Source organism: Nycticebus coucang, chromosome 3, assembly GCF_027406575.1.
Source record: "Nycticebus coucang isolate mNycCou1 chromosome 3, mNycCou1.pri, whole genome shotgun sequence".
Taxonomy (NCBI): Eukaryota; Metazoa; Chordata; class Mammalia; order Primates; family Lorisidae; genus Nycticebus; species Nycticebus coucang.
Window position 1 is genome coordinate 131709703 of NC_069782.1, and position 19432 is coordinate 131729134.

A 19432-nucleotide genomic window follows, 5' to 3' on the forward strand; every position below is an offset into this window, starting at 1 on the left:
CTGCTGCAGAGCCCCGCCTAATTGGAGGTATTTCCGATGCACAGTACCCTGGGGTTTGTAGGCTGCATAGAGTAAATTGATGGAGACATAAATTAATAGTTGTGTTGCATGCCCTGGATCTGTATTCCCCTTAAAGGGGTTCGCAATGCATGATGAAGTATGTAGTCTTCTTGAGTACTTGACTGTAGTCTATTTGGATTGGTCAGTAATTCGTGGACGTTTGGATTTTGCAGATGAGGCCTACCTCCCTCCCAACCCGTCCCGTTCCCTTGCACAATATAAGGTTGCTATGTTTTATTTGGGTCTGTAAGAGTAGCACCTCACACTCTAATAGCAAGGAAAACTTTACACCTGCACACACACACACACAATCACCCGAAGAACATATTCCTCAAAGGAAAATAAATAAAATTAGCTTTAAGGGGGAAAAAAAGCTGTACATTGTCGTTGCTTTTCGCGTTTGTTTCCGGCTAAATGTAAACTGTGCAACAGGGTACCGTTGGTCTGAAGATTGGCATTTGGAACTATAGGTGATCTTTTGCTCATTAAAACATCATCTAAGGGGTTCAAGAACTGCTCTAGTATATCTTTAATTTTTATGAAGAGCTAGAATTGACATCGATGGGTAAGAAAACGGCGGTGAAGAGAGGTTATGTGTCACTGCTTTCAAAGGAGCCCAGTGCATTTTTCTTTGGATTATTTCCTCCTCCGCGCAGCTTCAAGTTGCAAGGGCCCTTTTGTCTGTCAATAGCACTAGGACACATTAGATATATAATCTATTAAGACTAATGCCACACGGATGAATGAATCAATACATTGTAAGATTTAAGTTTAAATCGTTGTTAGCAGTGTGTCAACAAAATAGTGACAAACCCTTTGTGGGCACATTTCTCGTGTTTTCGTGGGACCCTAGCACCTCAGAGATGCCTCAACATCTCTATTAAACCTGGGTTCCTCCTAACACTAGGGGGAGACCAAGTGCGTTGGAACACTCCCAAATAATGGAGAGGGAGGTGGGGGCCATCGTCAAGTCACGCCTTCCCTACTTGTGACTGGCACAGAAGTTAAGCAATGGATGCCGGGATAGGGCGCGCCGGTGCCCCGCCCCCTGAGAGCCCTGAGGGCCGGAGGCACCCTCCGGCAGACTCAGCGACTGCTACGGCCTGGGCGGACAGTGCAGCGTGCGCAGGCGCGGAGCTAGACCTCGCTGCAGCCCCCATCGCCTCGGGAAGTCGCACCCACCGAGTGCGTCCGCTGGCCGGTCAGTGCTTTCCTCCTCGTTTGCCCTCTCCGGTTCCCTCACCGCCCTACGCACACTGATGGCGGAGCTGCGGCCTAGTGGCGCCCCCGGCCCTACCGCACCCCCGGCCCCTGGCCCTACTGCACCCCCGGCCTTTGCCTCTCTTTTTCCCCCGGGACTGCACGCCATCTACGGAGAATGCCGCCGTCTTTACCCTGACCAGCCGAACCCGCTCCAGGTTACCGCTATCGTCAAGTACTGGTATGCCCTGGGCCGCGGCGGAGGTGGTGGGGGAGGACAGACAGGGGCAAGCTGGGAAGGGTTAAAGCGCTGGGGGCTAAGTAATTTGTGGGAAGGGAAGGAGGAGGAGGGGAATGGTTAAAGCACTTGGAGGGCTCCTGCTGCTAGGGAAGAAGTTAAGGCTCTAGTTGGGAATGGGGACAAAGGGGTTAACGGAGTCCGTGGGTAGCGAAGAGTTAACCGGGATTAGGAGAATAAGAGTGAGGACTAGGGGTGTGTGTAGGAGCAGAAGGGGGAACGGTATGAGAGAGGGAACTGTAAACGTGGTGAAAGGAGGGGCGCCTGTAGGGGGTCATTAGCGGGTGAGGGCAAGCCAAGTGGGGAGAGGCTGAAGTGGGATGGGGGAGGCGCGGCGGGGCCTGGGAAGCATATGAGAGGGCTTTGGAGGAGCGAGACTGGAGAAGCTCAGAGGGCACCGGACTGCAGGGCATAGGGGCGGGCTTGGGGGCCCGGGGCTCTTCTGTGGGTGGGAGGCACGAGATGAGAGCCTTGTGCTCGTGGAGGGATGAGGAGGTCTTTTGATACCTTACTGATGAGCTCAGACGTCCTATCAGTTCAAAGCTTTTGCTTTTGAAGTTTGACGGAGCAACTCTTACTGATAAACTTTTTGCTAACTCTGCACAGTTCTCTTTCTTGGTGCAGAGCTTCCTTCTGGTTCCGTAGCAGCTTTGCTTTAGTACATTAACTAAGAACAGGGGCAGGGAGATCCATGGTTTAGTTCAGATGGAAGGGGACCACAGCTTCCTACTTTCAGTGGGCAGTAATTGATGGAGACTTGGGACCCCAGCAGTGAGGAGAGAGTACAGTTGGATATATATATATATTTTTTTTTTGTAGAGACAGAGTTTCACTTTATGGCCCTCGGTAGAGTGCCGTGGCCTCACGCAGCTCACAGCAACCTCCAACTCCTGGGTTTAAGCGATTCTCTTGCCTCAGCCTCCCGAGTAGCTGGGACTACAGGCGCCCGCCACAACGCCCGGCTATTTTTTGGTTGCAGTGTACAGTTGGATATTAAGAAGAGCTTCTTGGGTTCAGCGCCTGTGTCTCAAGCGGCTAGGGCACCAGGGCTGGAGGGTTCGAATCCAGCCCCCGCAACCATGACAACTACAACCAAAGAATAACCAGGCATTGTGGCGGGCCCCTGTGGTCCCGGCTACGTGGGAGGCTGAGGCAGGAGAATTACTTAAGCCCAGGAGTTTGAGGTTGCTGTGAGCTGTGATGCCATAGCACTCTACCCAGGGTGACAGCTTGAGACTCTGTCTAAAAAAAAAAAAAAAAAGAAGAAGAAGAAGAGCTTCCTGGCCACTAGCTGCCTTTTCCCTGGGAAGCTGAGGGTAACCCTTAAATAGCCCTGGGATGAGAATGGTCTTTTCCAGTTTCCCATTTTGTGGGTTGGGAGGCGCCAGATGAGAGCCTTGTGCTCGTGGAGGGATGAAGAGGTCTCTTTTTGATACCTTACTGATGAGCCCTTTTGTGTTTGCAAGCCTTCCTACAGGCTTTGGGCAAAAAAGGTATTATGGGGACTCTGGAAAAGAGCCTGTCTTCATGATCTTCCTGAACCAAAAGCTGATTGAAGTATTGGTTGAATCTGTTCATGACCACATTCATGTAGGCAGTGTATTAGATGATCCCCCTCAGAGAGTCCTGAAAGACAGTTTGGCAGCTGCTTTGGCGTGTGGCCAAATGGTAGATCCAAAGGCAGAAGTGGTCTTGTCTTTGCTGGTTACCTCTCCCTTTAGGATTAGGTCTTTCTCCTTATGACAGCCTCATCTTCCTCTGGAGATGGCAGTCTTTAGGCTGTGCTGGGCTGAGGCCAGCTCCCTGTGTCAGTGGAAGGCTGACAGTGTAGAGGGCCTAGGGTCCAGCCACTAACTCTTTAGGGAGGGCCACGTGGAGCAGCCTCGCGGGTAGCCAGGAGGAGGTGTGTTCCTGTCTGGCAGGCAGAAGGTTCTTTGGTAGAGAGGAGTTTTTGAAGAGTGCTTCTGAGTGGAAAGCAGCTATTGCTAACCTTAGTACCCATTCCAATTGTGCCTCTATATTGAACTATATGTTGTGTTGAACTTTTTGTCATGTGTCCTGAGAAAAGTTGGCTTGGCTCTGCCATGTTAGTTGTTCAGCATCACTTGAGTCTGAGGAGAAATCCATACACAGATTCAGCCAACTGCTTTTATGTCACCCAAGTGGCTATAATAGATAGAGGTGTATGTAAAGATATCAAAGCACAAGCAAAGGACTAAGACTGGTTTGAGCAATTTTTTTTCCATCTTAGGGCAAGCTTGTTAACCAGCCCATGTGTTCACAGATGGGCCAGCATATAATGATAAATGAAGAGGCTTGTATAGCACTTTGCGAAATCAGAAATGCTGCCTAGATGCAAGAAAATGTAAGGGGGCGGGGGGCAGCTCAGTGACTGGTTCTTAGATTCAGAGGGATTTACAAAATTAAGATCCTGAAATTCATTTATATCCCTCACATTTGGGATCCCATAGGCTCATGACTGAGCCGGGCTACCTGGATCTGGCTATGGCTCAGGATTCCATGGGATTCCTTTTATAGTACAAGGGTGGCTTTTTTGCCAGTAGTCCCTGGGCAGCAGAGACATTTTGGCTGGAAAGCTGAGAATTTGATGAGCAAGGATCAAAGCAGAGAGGCAGACCCAAGTACCATAAACCCTGCAAATGCCCTGTGTAAAGAAGTCAGATGTTGGAGGAATTAAGTTGAGGGATGAGACATTGGATAACATCTTCTTCTAAGTATAAAATATGATTTTTTTCCCTACATACTCATCTGGTCTCTGAGTAGTAGAGCAGAACACTCCGTGCTTGTGAGCAAGGTTAATTTTGCTCAATTCTTGGTTATTCCCTGCAGTTGTTTTAAGGTATTTTAAGGTAATGGCTGTGTCTTTGATGTGACACTTCCTGCAAGACTTGGTCAGAAGAGGGCTACAGTGCTATGGCAGATGGAGCAGAGAATGGTGAATATAATTTTCCTGCTTATTGCTGTATGGACCTAGGCTGTAGGAGGGGCAAGGTTGGCAATTTGTGGCAGTTTACTGTAGCAGAGATGGGGCCTTTAGTCACTTCTGTTTTGGGGTTCTGCAGCTATAATGGGGTCCTCCCAGAGATCTCTACCGTTTTCTTTCCTCTATTCCTTCACAAACTTAATCTAGCTGATTGTGGAATTAATCAAATTTTTGGCAAAATTAAAGTTAAGAGCAGACATGGAGGTTTGTCCCTTTTCCTCAGCTGAAATTCTAAACTATTTGCAGCACCTTTCTTATAAATTCTGTAAATAACTTAGCATTTCCTAGCAGAGAATAAGGATTTCTACAATGGCAAATAATATCCTGGCAAAAGAGGATGAAGCCAGACTTACTGGTTTTATTTTATTTTTTTGAGACAGTTTCATTATGTCACCCTCAGTAGAGTACTGTGGCATTACAGCTCATAGCAACCTCAAACTCTTGATTTTAAGCAATTCTCTTCCCTCAGCCTCCCAAGTAGCTGGGACTACAGGCACCTGCCACAATGCTGTCTATTTTTTTTTTTTTCTCATTGTTATCATTGTTGTTTAGCAGACCCAGGCCAGGTTCAAACCCAATCAGCCCTGGTGCATGTGGCCAGTGCCCAAACTACTGAGCTACGGGCACCGAGCCCCTGTTGGTTTTAAATAGTGTTTCAATTAAATGTTACTGGCACACTGGCTGGGATCATGTGTAACATGTCTTTTATTTTGTTGTTAGCTTTCCACCAGCACGCTATGACCATTGCAAGGTATATTTCTTTAGTGTCCCGGGGCAGGCAAAGTTTTTGTGGTGTGTGTAATGGTTGGGATGTTTGAGCTAGCTCAAAAGCAGTGTTTGGGGTCTAAATGCAGACTTCCTTTGCTAATGGTTTCTATTTAGTCTGTTTCTCAAGTATCAAAGTTTCTCTATCCATTCTGAAGAAAAGCAGAATTTTTTTTTTAAAGCACTAATTACTAAAGGGAACTCATTGAATTAAATTCTCAGAGTGAAATAATAACTAAATCTGTTCCTCAGCTGCTTCTCTGTTGAATTGTGGGGGGAATTTAATGTGGTCTTCAGAGGCCTGAACCATTTAATGTTCCAGCTCTCCTTTTGAGTTGACAATCTCTTGGGAATATCTTTTGGATGCAGACGCTCACAGGGTTTGTTTTGCTCCTTCTGCAGTTCTCTTTGCAGAGCTGAGCTAGCCTAAGTTTGGCCTTTGTCACTAGCAATGATAAAAGACTGGCTTTGGTCCATGGGGTGCAGTCTGGGGTCTGCATGGACTATAGTCTTTGGGTTTGTTTAGAACTAGCTGTAATTAACATAGGGCACAATATAGGCTTTCAGGAATTAGCTGTCTAAGAGGCAGGAGTGAAGCAGAGCCTCTGCTTCCAGAAACAATGCCCACTGGGGATGCTCTGGATGGTCTTTCAACAGAGGCCAATTGATTGACTGATGCACCTCTTGCCTTGAAAGTTGGCATGTCTACATGCACCATAGAGGAGAGATAATCCCTGCCAGTCCCATTTAAGATCAGTAATTTGAAACAGGAGAAAGCAAAATGGGCAACTACCCAGTCTATTTGGTTTCTAAAAGGGGCCCTGCCTGTTGGGGGTAGGAGAAGGGGGCCTCTTGTGCTTGTAGAGTTGGACAGCCCCGTTTCATCTTAGAGAACTGTAGCTGCTCTTTAGTTTTATTTCACCCCAGACCCCTCCAAGATGGGGCCTTTGGGTTTGTAAGGCAGAGCCCTTTAACTTGACATTGTTTGGTTTCCAGGCTTACATCGACACCCCTGTGTTTGGTCTTTTGCAGGTTGGGTGGCCCAGACCCTTTGGACTACGTTAGCATGTACAGGAACATGGGGAACCCTACTGCCAACATCCCCGAGCACTGGCACTACATCAGCTTTGGCTTGAGTGATCTCTATGGTGACAACAGAGTCCATGAGTGAGTACCTGTTCTCCTTCCACCTGCCAGTCCCTTAGCCTTGAACCTTATTTCTGAGGTTTTCCTGAGCAGGGGTGATAGTGTAATAGTTCTGTGAGGTTGGCAGTCCCAGTGCCTCACAGAAGTGTTGGCACTTCTCAGATGGTACCTCTGGGTTTCTGCCCTCTGCCTGTATCTTGTGCCAAGGTGGTCCATGTTAGAGCCTGATTCCTGTTCAGATGGTATGGGAAAGTGTCAGTGATGTTCAGCAAGAGTTCTAAAACCACCATGTTTTTCCAAACTTGCTCTTGAGTTTGGGCTCAGAGGACAGGTAGCATAGCTATGCCCAGAACTTGGGCCGATGCCTCTAAGTCTGCTTCCTTTTATCCCCTCCCCCCAGCTGATTATGAACAATTTTTAAAATAAAGTTAGAAGAATTTTACAGTGAACACTCATATATCCACAACCCAGTTTCTTTTTTTCTTTCTTTTTTGAGACAAAGTCTCACTATGTTGCCCTCTGTAGCGTGCAGTGGTGTCACATCTCACAGCAACCTCAAACTCTTGGGCTTAAGCAATTCTCTTGCTTCAGCCTCCCAAGTAGCTGGGACTACAGGTGCCCACCAAAGTGCCCAGCTATTTTTTTTTTTTTTTTTTTGAAACAAAGCCTCAAGCTATGTTGAGGGCCATGACATTACAGCTCACAGCAACCTCCAACTCCTAGACTCAAGCGATTCTCCTGCCCCCGCCTCCCAAGTAGCTGGGACTACAGGCATCTGCCACAACGCCCAGCTATTAATGGCTTTTTTTTTTTTTTTTTTTTTTGAGACAGAGACTCAAGCTGTTGCCCTGGGTAGAGGGCCATGGCATCATAGCTCACAGCAACCTCCAACTCCTGGGCTCAAGTGATTCTCCTGCCTCCATCTCCCAGTAGCTGGGACTACAGGTGCCCACCATAACGCCCAGCTATTTTTTGGTTGCAGCCATCATTGTTATTTGGCGGGCCCAGGCTGGAGTCAAACCTGCCAGCTCAGGTGTATGTGGTTGGCGCCTTAGCCGCTTGAGCCACAGGCGCCAAGCCGCGGCTATTTTTTTTGTTGTAGTTGTTTTGCAGGCCTGGGTGGGTTCAGTATGTGGCTGGTGCCCTAACCACTGAGCTACAGGCGCAGAGCCCCAGTTTCTACTGTTAACGTTTACTTTACTTGCTTTATCACAAATCTGTTCACCTCTGTATCCCTTTATCCATCTTACCTAGTTCCTTTTAACTTGCATTTATCTTTGCTTACATTATCCACAGCACATTTTTTATCCTAGCCCACTTCCATTTGTTGCCTTGTGCACTTCTTTTTTTTTTTTTTTTTTGTAGAGACAGAGTCTTACTTTATCGCCATCGGTAGAGTGCCGTGGCATCACACGCTCACAGCAACCTCCAACTCCTGGGCTTAGGCGATTCTCTTGCCTCAGCCTCCTGAGTAGCTGGGACTAAAGGTGCCCGCCATAACTCCTGGCTAAGCCCTGTGCACTTCTAAATCCTACGTGCCTCCTCTGATGCCGTCTGTTATCACCTAATGTGTGTTTACGGAAAACAAATAAATTTTAATACTAAATTAAACATAATCAACTTAGTATTAAATCAGATAAAACAGCAGCAGCTAGAATAATTATAAAAGCTAATCTTATTAAGCACTGATTATGAGTCAGATACTCTTCTAGTCATTTTATATGTATATTTTTTTTTTTTGTAGAGACAGAGTCTCACTTTATGGCCCTTGGTAGAGTGCCGTGGCCTCACACAGCTCACAGCAACCTCCAACTCCTGGGCTTCAGCGATTCTCTTGCCTCAGCCTCCCAAGTAGCTGGGACTACAGGCGCCCGCCACAATGCCCAGCTATTTTTTGATTGCAGTTCAGCCAGGGCCGGGTTTGAACCCGCCACCCTCGGTATATGGGGCCGGTGCCTTACCGACTGAGCCACAGGCGCCACCCAGTATATATATGTATATGTTTTTAACAAATTTAATTTTCACAACAACCCTATAATACTTGTAGGTACTAAAGTTTGCCCCATTTTACAGGTGAGGAAACTGAGACACAAAGAGGTTCTATAACTTGCCTATTATTAACAGCTTAGAAGTGGCAGAGCCGAGATTTGAACACAGTCTGGCTTCAGAGTTCATACTCTGTGCTATATTGCCTTTTAAACCATTGTATCAGGTACTCCCATAAGGTACCATTTATAGTTTTATTTTTTTTATTTTTTTTTTGAGACAGAGTCTCACTGTACCGCCCTCGGTAGAGTGCCATGATATCACACGGCTCACAGCAACCTCTAATTCTTGGGCTTACGTGATTCTCTTGCCTCAGCCTCCCGAGCAGCTGGGACTACAGGCGCCCACCACAATGCCCGGCTATTTTTTTTTGTTGTTGTTGCAGTTTGGCCGGGGCTGGGTTTGAACCTGCCACCTTCGGCATATGGGGCTGGCGCCCTACTCACTGAGCCACAGGCGCCGCCACCATCTATAGTTTTAAAAACCATTTTTTCCAGCAGTGCCTGTAGCTCAGTGGGCAGAGCACCCACCACCTACACCGAGGCTGGTGGGTTTGAACCCAGCCAGGGCCTGCTAAACAACAATGACAACTATAACAAAAATATAGCTGGGCGTTGTGGCGGGTGCCTGTAGTCCCAGCTACTTGGGAGGCTGAAGCAAGGGAATGGCTTTTAAGCCTAAGAGTTTGAGGTTGCTGTGAGCTGTGATGCCAGGGCACTCTATTGAGGGCGACATAGTGAAACTCTGTCTCAAAAAACAAACAAACAAAAAAAACATTTTTTCCAATTTATATTGTTTTGATGAAGGATTTATTTTCTTTAATTTAAATGTAATCTTTCTTATTCCTCATTAGTATCATTAATCAAGAGCTGATTTTATTTGTATTGTCATAGCTTCTTTGGTTTTTTGCTTTTTGTATTTTTTTGTCCCTTATTTCATCTTTTTTATATCTTGGTGGTGGTTGTTTAGCCTGGGAAGGTTGAAAGAGTAGCGGTAGGACTCATCCTGTCCTGCTTTAGGGTAGAGGCTGACTGTGGACATGGTAATGGTATGATGATAAAGAAGACTTCAATAGAGTTCTTTTTCTTTGTTTTATTTATTCATTTATTTATTTTGAGATAGAGTCTCACTTCGTCACCCTGGGTAGAGTACTGTGGCATCATCATACTCACAGCAGTCTTAAACTCGTGGACTCAAGTGATCCTCATGCCTCAGCTTCCCAAGTAGCAGGCACCTGTCACAACGCCCATCTAATTTTTTTTCTATTTTAGTAGAGACAAGGTCTTACTCTTGCTCAGGCTGGTCTCGAACTCCTGGGCTCAAGGAATCCACCTGCTGTGGCCTCCCAGAGTACAGGATAACAGGCACGAGCCACTGCACCTGGCCCTTTTTCTTTGTTTTAGTTCTTGCTATCTTCCATGTCATTGTGTTAAATGCTTTATAATCTTATTAGTTCTCTTGTTATCATTTTATAGGTAAGGAAACTGAGTTTCTTGAGAGGTTAAATGAATTGCTGAAAGTCATTGGGATTAAACTGGCTGACTGAGTCTGAAGTCTAAGTTCTTTTTTTTTTTTTTTTTTTTTAATTTTTTTATTAAATCATAACTGTATACAATGATATGATTATGGGGCACTAAGTTCTTAACCATTGGGCCATACTATCTTTTAGATCACAGGCCCAACCTAACTTCTTCTCTCTTGTTAAGCTTCTTTCACGTCACAAGTTGAAAAAAATGTCTGATCCTGCCTTTACAGCCTTCCAAATGCCTCTATTGCAGAAGGCTTTGGGAAGAGGGAATTAATCTTGCCTGAATGGGGACCCTGCATTACAGTATTAATAATGGAGATAGAATAGGAAACAGATGTGGAAAGTTAAGAGACTACGCTGGACTTTCATTTATATTTTTAATAAGAACCTGTAGAGGGTATTTAGTGTAGCTAGCCTATACCTTTTTGTTGACAGATTTATTCTACTTAAAAGAATACCATTTCCTGTGTGGCTTAAAGATTCTTCCAGTCTACCTGCTTATCAGGTATAGGCCCAAGGCCCAAAATAATATGAAGAATGTAATTGAGAAAGCCCCATATTTCAGGAGGGACAACCTCTGAATTTGAAATGGGAACTTTCTTACTGTTTTTTCCCATTTAATACTACTCCCTTATATGTGTTTCATTTCTTTCTTTCTTCTTTTTTTTTTTGAGACAGAGTCTCACTCTGTTACCCTGGGTAGAATGCCACTAGAAGGACATGGAAAGAATGTTCTCAAATATTTACCCAGTTCTGGTCTATGTTACAGAAGTAAAAAATGCCTTTATAATTGGTCTTATGCTGTTGTAACTTATTTCTTCTTGATCCTGGTGAGTTTCTTAAAGAGATTTGCTTTTCCTGTCTGGGTACAGTGGCTCACGCCTATAATCCTAGCACTCTGGGAGGCCGAGGTGGATGGATTGCTTGAGCTCATGAGTTCAAGACCAGCCTGAGCAAGACCCCATCTCTACTAAAAATAGGAAAACTGAAACAAGAGGATCGCTTGAGCCCAAGAGTTGGAGGTTGTTATGAACTATGACGCCTTGGCATGCTACCTAGGGCAACAGCTTGAGACTCTGTCTCAAAAAAAAAAAAAGACAGATTTGCTTTTCCACACATTTCAAATGGTGAAGCCTCTTTCTGTTTTATTTATCTTTTAGTTTTTTGAGACAGAGTCTCACTCTTGTCACCCTGGGTAGAATGCTGTGGCATCATCTTAGCTCAAGGTAAAGTTTGAGAGGAGCCTTGTGGAAACACTTGGGCTTAGAGATCCTCTTGCCTTGGCCTTCTGAGTAGCTGGGACTATAGGTGCCCATCACAGTGCCCAGCTAGTTTTTTTATTTTTAGTAGAGATGGGGTCTCACTCTTGCTCAGGCTCAAGCAATGTACCAGCTATAGCCTTCCAGAGTGCTAGGATTACAGGCTACCATGCCCAGCTTATGAACCCTTTTAAAAATGAGTTAATGGCTAGCATGGTGGTTCATGCCTATAGTTCTAGCACTTTGGGAGGCTGAGACAGGATGATGGCTTGAGCGCAGGAGTTGGAGGCTTCAGTGAGCTATGATCATACCACTACACTCCAGCCTGGGTGAAGGCTCTGTCTTTTGGAGAAAAAAAGAATCCATCCCTAGCTTGACCCTGTCTCTAAAACATAAAATAAAATGAAATAAAATAATAAAAATGGGTTAATTCTCATTTAACTTAGTACTTGAAACTGAGGTCAGAAAGATGTATATTCTACCATCCAGCTTAAGTGCTAAGAGGTGCTGGGTTGGAACTACGGCAAATGAATCTCTGGCAATAATTCTTCTTCCACTGTCTTTTGTCTTCTCATCCAATGAGAAAAGGGCAGAAGCATTGGTTCATTTTTTCCGGCATACATTCATCAAGTACCTATTTTGTACTAGACAAAAAGCATCATAATAGATGTCTTGGGGATAAAATGGCAAGACATAATTCCTATCTCAAGGGGCTCATGTTCTAGAGGGGAGATAAACATAAAGATAAATTATAGTATTGAGTTATAAAGCTACCATCTATGGGTAGGATCTGGGAGCAGACTAGAGAGAGTGACTTTTAGTCAGGCTGCTGGATTGGAAGTAGTTGCTTGGAGGAGGTAAAGTTTGAGAGGAGCCTTGTGGAAAGAGGCCTGAGAGATGCAATCTGCAGCCTAACACTCCAGGTAACCAAATTCACTTTTAGGACTGAGAGGGACTTTAAAATTTTTCTAGTTCATTATTTCTAAAACTTCAAGGGCCACCTTCCTATTTGAGACAGGGTCTCATTCTATCACCTGGGCCAGAGTGCAGTGATTAGTGCATAGCTTACTGTAGCCTTAAACTCTAAATGATCCTCCTACCTCAGCTTCCTGAGTAGCTGGGACTACAGATGGGGGCCACCAAAATTTTTCTGTAGAGATAGGGTCTTGCTATATTGTCCAGGCTAGTCTCTCCTGGCTTCAAGTGATCCTCCTGCCTTGGCCTCCCAAGGTGCTGGGATTACTGGCATGAGCACGGCACCCAACCCCCCACCCCCAATATTTTTTAAAAAATTTTTACATTGCTACCATATATGCAAACTGGTGTCACTTGCCGTAATTTAAAGGTAATTATGGAAAGAAACACAATGAAGCAGCATTATTATATTCTAGCTTAATTCTGTGGCCTGTTACAGAAGGTTCTAGGCCTGAAGTCAGCCTTTTCTTTGTTCAGGAGATTAGCAAGTATGAGAATGGTGTTAAAAAGACTTGCTGGCAGTGCATGGTGGCTCACACCTATAATCCTAGCACTTTGGGAGGTTGAGGCAGGAGGATCACTTGAGCTCAGGAGTTGAAGACCAGCCTTCCCAAGAGCAAGACATCATCTCTACTAAAAAGAGAAAAACTATCAGAGCGTTGTGGCGGGTACCTATAGTCTCAGCTACTCAGGAGGCTGAGGCAAGAAGGTTGCTCAAACCCAAGAATTTAAGGTTGCTATAAGCTATGATACCTCAGCACTCTACCCAGGGCACCTGAGTGAGACTCGGTCTCAAAACAAAAACAAAAAGACTCGCTATTGGGCCAGGTGTGGTGACAAATCTTGTGAACCCAAAGCCTATATGTATATGTGTGTGTGTGTGTGTGTGTGTGTGTGTGTGTGTGTGTATATGTATATATATATATATATATTTTTTTTTTTTTTTTTTTTTTGCCGTGGCATCACAGCTCACAACAACCTTAAACTCTTAGGCTTAAGTGATTTTCTTGCCTCAGCCTACCAGGTAACTGGGACTACAGGCGCCTGCCACAACACCCAGCTATTTTTTTGGTTGGTGTTGTCGTTGTTTAGCAGTCCTGGGCTGGGCTTGAACCTGCCAGCCTCGGTGTATGTGGCTGGGGCCCTACTCAACTGAGTTACAGGTGCCGAGCCGCAAAGCCTATATTCTTGGCCACTGTGCCATATGTGCCTTTCCATTCTATTTATATATATATATATTTCTTTTTTTTTTTTTTTTTTTTTGAGACAGAGCCTCAAGCTGTCACCCTGGGTAGAGTGCCATGGCGTCACAGCTCACAGCAACCTCAAACTCCTGGGCTTAAGTGATTCTCTTGCCTCAGCCTCTAAGGTAGCTGGGACTATAGGTGCCAGCCACAACGCCTGGCTATTTTTTGGTTGTAGTTGTCATTGTTTGGCAGGCCCGGGCTGGATTCGAACCCGCTAACTCGGTGTATGTGGCTGGTGCCTTAGCCGCTTGAGCTGCAGGCGCTGAGCCATATTTATATATATATATATATTTTTCTTTTTTTTGAGACAGAGTCTCACTTTGTTGCCCTTGATAGAGTGTTGTGATCTCATAGCTCACAGCAACCTCAAACTATTGGGCTCAAGTGATCCCATTACCTCCTGAGTAGCTGGGACTACAGATGTCCACCATAACACACAGCTATTTTTAGAGATGATGTCTCTCTCTCTAGCTCAGGCTGGTCTTGAACTCATGAGCTCAGGTGATCCACCCACCTTTGCCTCCCAGAGTGCTAGGATTACAGGCAGGAGCCACCACACCTGGCCTTGCCTTTCCATTTTAATCAGTCAACAGCATTTATTAAATGCCTACTGTGTACCACTGCCTATTAGGCTCTTTCTCTCACAGCTAATTGAGGGTAGGGACAAGCAGAAGGGACAGGGTCCTCTGTATTTCTTGTTCCTGGCACACGTGCATCAGAGGCAAGAGACGAGCCTACCCTGGTAACCCTGGAATGGCTGAAGAGCAAGCTAATTGGATGAGCCCTAGATGGTCATTTCCACCAAAGTTCTTTCCTTATTCACATTCACTAAAGGAAACAGGGCAAGAGAGTACTTGTTTAGATCAAAAGGTTCTTAAGAGGCCGTTTTTGAAGTTGGAGAGATGGTACAAGTTGCAGCTCTGGGCAGCCACAGAGCACTTTTTTAGGAACCATATGCCTACCCCCAGGTGACTTCATCAGGAGAGACTGTCCTTTCTCTCTTCTTCTGGACTTGGAAGGTGTCAAGACAGCTAAGTCTCAGCTGCCAAATGTTTGTTGGAAGTCTGCAGCTTTGGCCAGGCAGCTGTGGACTGGAATGTGGGCTTCTGTGGGGTTGTGAAAGAGGTGACTTCAGTACCACTCTCTGCGAAGATTTCTGGCTGCTCCTGGTACCACCAGTTGCTCTGGCTGGACAAAAACTACAGGGAGCCTAACTGAGTCTCGAGAGGCTGGCTAGTGAGAAAGTGTGTTGGTGACTTCAGGCAGACTCTCCTGGTGAGGTTCCATTGGGGCAGGTCATCTGCTGTACATGTCAGGCTGGTTCCAAAGACTTTTGTGTGGAGTTGGCCCAAATGCTGACAGCCCTATGAGTAGAGCCCACACTTTTCCACCACAAATGCTAACTTCTTGGCAGCCATGTCCAGTGGAATTTGAAGCTGATCTTACCTCCCTTGGGTGATGGAATTGCTACTGACTAGCTTCCTGTGGCTGCCTCGTACCCTGTTAGTGGAGAGGCACTTTTTCCCTTCATGTTCTTAGCTGGGCTCTGTACCCACAGGAGTTATTTATTAAAACACTGGATACAGATTAACTTTTCCACTTGTTTAGTGTGGCCTTGGTCCCATGCAGTTGAGAAATGCTAATTTTCCCTCCTCAAAGCTTGGTTTGCAGAAACTTGTTAACATGCCATTTTATCTCCTGGGGGTTTTGATAGAAATCCTGCCTTTGGCATACACACCTGTCCTAGGAGCTTGGTCCCATCCCTGGCTTCGCCTCTGCTTCCCTCCCAAAGCTCTTATGAAGCTGACAAGCAGAATGCATCGCTGAGCCACCTACAGATGGCAGGTCCTGGGTCCACCCCCAGCTGAGTTCAGCAAGCTAGAAAAAGTACTCTGCAGGCTAACTGGAGGGCAGGCCTCCCTGAGGCCTTGATCTCTCAGAGATATTTAGTGTCAGGATAACTGTGAGATGGTGAAATTCTCTGCAAGAACAGGGAATCTGGGCCACCTAAGTGAGAGTGGGATACCCTTGGTCTTGGCCCAACTTGTTGGGGGCAGGGGCAGCAGGAGAGGTAGAGGTCTACCTGCAGCCTGAATTTTAGGCCCTAGATCTCTAAATTTTTAAATTTTGGGGGTGGGGGGTTTCTTTTAAAGCCATAAGAAGACATAGGCATTGTGAGGTTTCCCAGCAGATCTGTGTAGGTATGTGGTTTCATCCTTTATAAAGCATTTCACTTGTAGCATCTTCATGGGGTAAGGATTCCAAATTCTCCAATTCACAGAATCCCTCAATAATGAGATAGTTGGGAAGAGTTTTCTCTGGTTGGCCCACTTAAACTGACTTTAAAAGAAGTGCAAGTGGCCTGGTCACACTGAGAAGTGACTACCAGGTCAGAATGGTGCCAGACTGGTCATACTGGGAAAGTTCCTTCTTTTTCTAAAGAGATTTGGAAGCCATTGTGGGTTTGACACAATCTGATCTCTCAGTCCTAGGATTCTTCCTATTCAGCTCACCCTGCTGGGCTCATCTTCCAGGCAATGCTTTATCCTTTTTCTTTTTTGTAGAGTTGAGGTTTTGCTATGTTGCCCAGGTTAGTCTCAATCCTCCTGTTGGCAAGGCTATCCCTTTTTCTATATTGAATGCTGGTCCTCATACCTCTTATGTTCTGGGTCTGGCTTTGCTACTATCTCCTTCATCCAGCATTCTGATTCAGAGGTCCTGACTCTGGCCTTTGGCCTTTGACTCCTGAATTCATGCCTGTGAGTATATCTTTCCTCTGAAGTATCCAACTCAGGTACATTTCTTGTTTTAGTAGCCTGATTCTGATATCTGACCTGAGCCCTGAGGAATGGTCCCTTTAAATCTCCAAATAAGCTTGTAGCTCACTGTCAAAATCATGAGATAGAGGGCTAAGCTGTGCAGCACACCCCATTAAGCAAAGCTATGTTGAGTCTTCTGTACAGGTGGAACATTGGACAAAGTGATGTATTTGGGTGGGGGGCCAATGAGAAATCAGACCTAGCCCCTATCCTTAAAAAAAGGAGCTGAGGGCTTGGTGCCCATAGCTCAGTGGTTAAGGCGCCAGCCACGTGTACTAGGGCTGGTGGGCTCAAACCTAGCTGGGGCCTGCTAAACAGCAGTGAATGACAACAACAAAAACAAAAATAGCTGGGCATTGTGGCAGGCACCTGTAGTCCCAGCTACTTGGGAGGCTGAGGCAAGAGAATCACTTCAGCCCAGGAGCTTGAGGTTGCTGTGAGCTGTGACGCAATGGCACTCTACTCAACATAGTGAGACTGTCTCAAAAAAAAAAAAACCAACATCTGCTTGGTAAGAGATAGCAAAGTCCCTGGGGAAGAGGATTGGGGCTGGGAGCAGCTTTTGGCTTTACCTGTCTCCCTGTACTTTGAGGCTGTTTCTCCTCACCCTATGATCATCAATGTTTCAAGAAACTTAAAACATTTAATAATCGTAAACAATGCTTACTCTGTACAAGGCACTATCCTAACTGTTTTATGTAAGTTCATTTAATCCTCAGAATAACTTTATGGGATAGTATTTATTATTCTATTATTCTGTTCTATTATTATTTCCTATTATCCTAATAATTATTCTATTATTATTTGTTATTATTTCATATTATCTTTTTTTTTTTTTTTTTTGTAGAGACAGAGTATCACTTTATTGCCCTGGGTAGAGTGCTGTGGCATCACAGCTCACAGCAACCTCCAACTCCTGGGCTTAGGCAATTCTCTTGCCTCAAGTCTCCTGAGTAGCTGGGACTACAGGTGCCCACCACAACACCTGGCCATTTTTGTTGTTGCAGTTTGGCCGGGGCCGGGTTTGAACCCGCCACCCTTGGTATATGGGGCCGGCACCCTACACACTGAGCCACAGGCGCCGCCCCTATTTCCTATTATCTTAAGGAAACTGAGGTGCAGAGATATTAAGGAACTTATCCACCCAGCCATAAATGCGGGAGCTGGGATATAAACCCAGGCAGTCTGTATCCAATAGTTCTCCTCAGCCTTTTCTGCCTCCTGCAGAAAGAGAGCTGGACAACTCTATATATGCTATCAGACTCAAAGGTATCTTGGTTTAAAGGAATAATTACGACTAAGTAGAGTTAACCAGGAAGTGCTTTGTAGAGGAAATGTCGAGCTGGGTACTGAAGCAACTTTGTAGAGAGGAAAGGGTCCTGCAGAGGTCCTGCAGGGTAACAGTAAGAGGATAGAACTGGACAGTAGGTGACAGGATCTTGTGTCATCTGTCAAGATTTCCGCAACCTCCCTGTCATATTCAGTAAGTTGACAGGCAAGTCTGCAACTTTTTTTTTTTTCTTCTTTACTCACTACTATACCAATGAGTCTGCAACTCCTTTTTTTTTTTTTTGAGACAGAGACTCACTTTTTTGCCCTTGGTAGAGTACTATGGCATCATAGCTCATAGCAACCTCAAACTCTTGGAGCTCAAGAGATCCTCTTGCCTCAGCCTCCCAAGTTGCTGGGACTACAAGGTGCCTGCCACCAGCCCAGCTAGTTTTAGAGAATGTATCTCATTCTTGATCAGGCTAGTCTCGAACTCCTGAGCTCAGGCAATCCACCTCCCAGAGTGCTAGGATTATAGGTGTGAGCCACCATGCCAGGCCTAAGTCTGCAACTCTTAAAAGCACAAAGATTGGCCAGGTGTGAGGGCTCACGCCTGTGACCCTAGCACTCTGGGAGGCCGAGGTGGGCAGATTGCTTGAGCTAACAGGTTCAAGACCAGCCTGAGCAAGAGTGAGACCCCGCCTCTAAAAATAGCCAGGTGTTGTGGTGGGTGTCTGTAATCCCAGGTACTCAGGAGGCTGAAGCAAGAGAATTGCTTGAGCCCAAGTGTTTGAGGTTGCTGTGAGCTATGTCACCACGACACTTGACCAAGAGTGACAAATGAGACTCTCTTTAAAAAAAAAAAAAAAAAGCATAAAGATTTCTAGCTTGGATGACAAGCTCACATCATCATGCTTGTTCTTATGTGGTCTGAAATGTACCTGGCATTCCAGTAGTCCTTATATCAATGCAGATAGTCTTTTAAATTTTCTTTTTTTTAAGAGGTAAGTCTTACTCTTTCACTTAGGCTGGAGTGCCGTGGTGTGATTATAGCTCACTGCAGCCTCAAACTCCTGAGCTCAAGCAAACCTCCTGCCTTAGTCTTGTGAATAGCTGGGACTACAGATGCATACTATCACGCCTGGCTAATTTTTTCATTTTTTGTAGAGATGGGGTCTTGGTTTATTGCCCATGCTGGTCTCAAACTCCTGGCCTCCCAAAGTTCTGGCATTACAGGTGTGAGACACTGTGTCCAGCCCAGATAGTCAATTGTAAAAAACATTTTAATCCTTTAATGATTTATTTTAAATTTATAGACTTTAGGCCAGGTAGGGTGGCTCACAGCTGTAATCCTAACACTCCACTCTGGGAGGCTGAGGTGGGTGGATTGCTTGAGCTTATGAGTTCAAAACCAGCCTGAGCCAGAGCGAGACCTTGTCTCTAAAAATAGCTGGGCATTGTGGTGGATGCCTGTAGTCCCAGCTGCTTGGGAGGCTGAGGCAAAAGAATCACTTGAGCCCAAGAGTTTGAGGTTGCTGTGAGCTATGACGCCAGACACTCTGTGAAGGGCAAACAAAGCAAGACTCTGTTTCAAAAAAATAAATAAATTTGTCGATTTTAGAGCTGTTTTAGGGTTATAGAAAACTGAGCAGATAGTACAAAATTTCCAGATGTCTCCCTCTCTCCTCTGCTTATGGTTCCCTCTATTAGCATCTTGCATTAGCGTGGTACATTTGTCACAAATAATGATCCATTGTTGATATATATTAACTAAAGTCCATAGTTTACATTAAGGTTCATTTTGTCTTATACAATT

At 45.3% G+C, this 19432-nt stretch overlaps 2 protein-coding genes across 5 annotated transcripts in view; both read left to right on the top strand.

The window, feature by feature from the left end:
• The window catches only part of MFSD13A (major facilitator superfamily domain containing 13A), a 294129-nt gene that overhangs the window by 39815 nt on the left and 234882 nt on the right, over window positions 1–19432 (top strand). The window lies entirely within an intron of this gene.
• The window catches only part of SUFU (SUFU negative regulator of hedgehog signaling), a 138625-nt gene continuing 120309 nt past the window's right edge, over window positions 1117–19432 (top strand). For 3 of the 4 annotated variants that reach the window (XM_053583064.1, XM_053583065.1, XM_053583068.1), the window contains exons 1-2: window positions 1117–1501; window positions 6360–6494. In XM_053583064.1, coding sequence (XP_053439039.1) covers window positions 1320–1501; window positions 6360–6494 — 317 coding nt within the window. In that variant the 5' untranslated portion in view covers window positions 1117–1319. Of the gene's footprint in view, window positions 1502–4410; window positions 4515–6359; window positions 6495–19432 lie in introns of those variants that run through there. The other variant, XM_053583066.1, reaches the window with a different exon arrangement.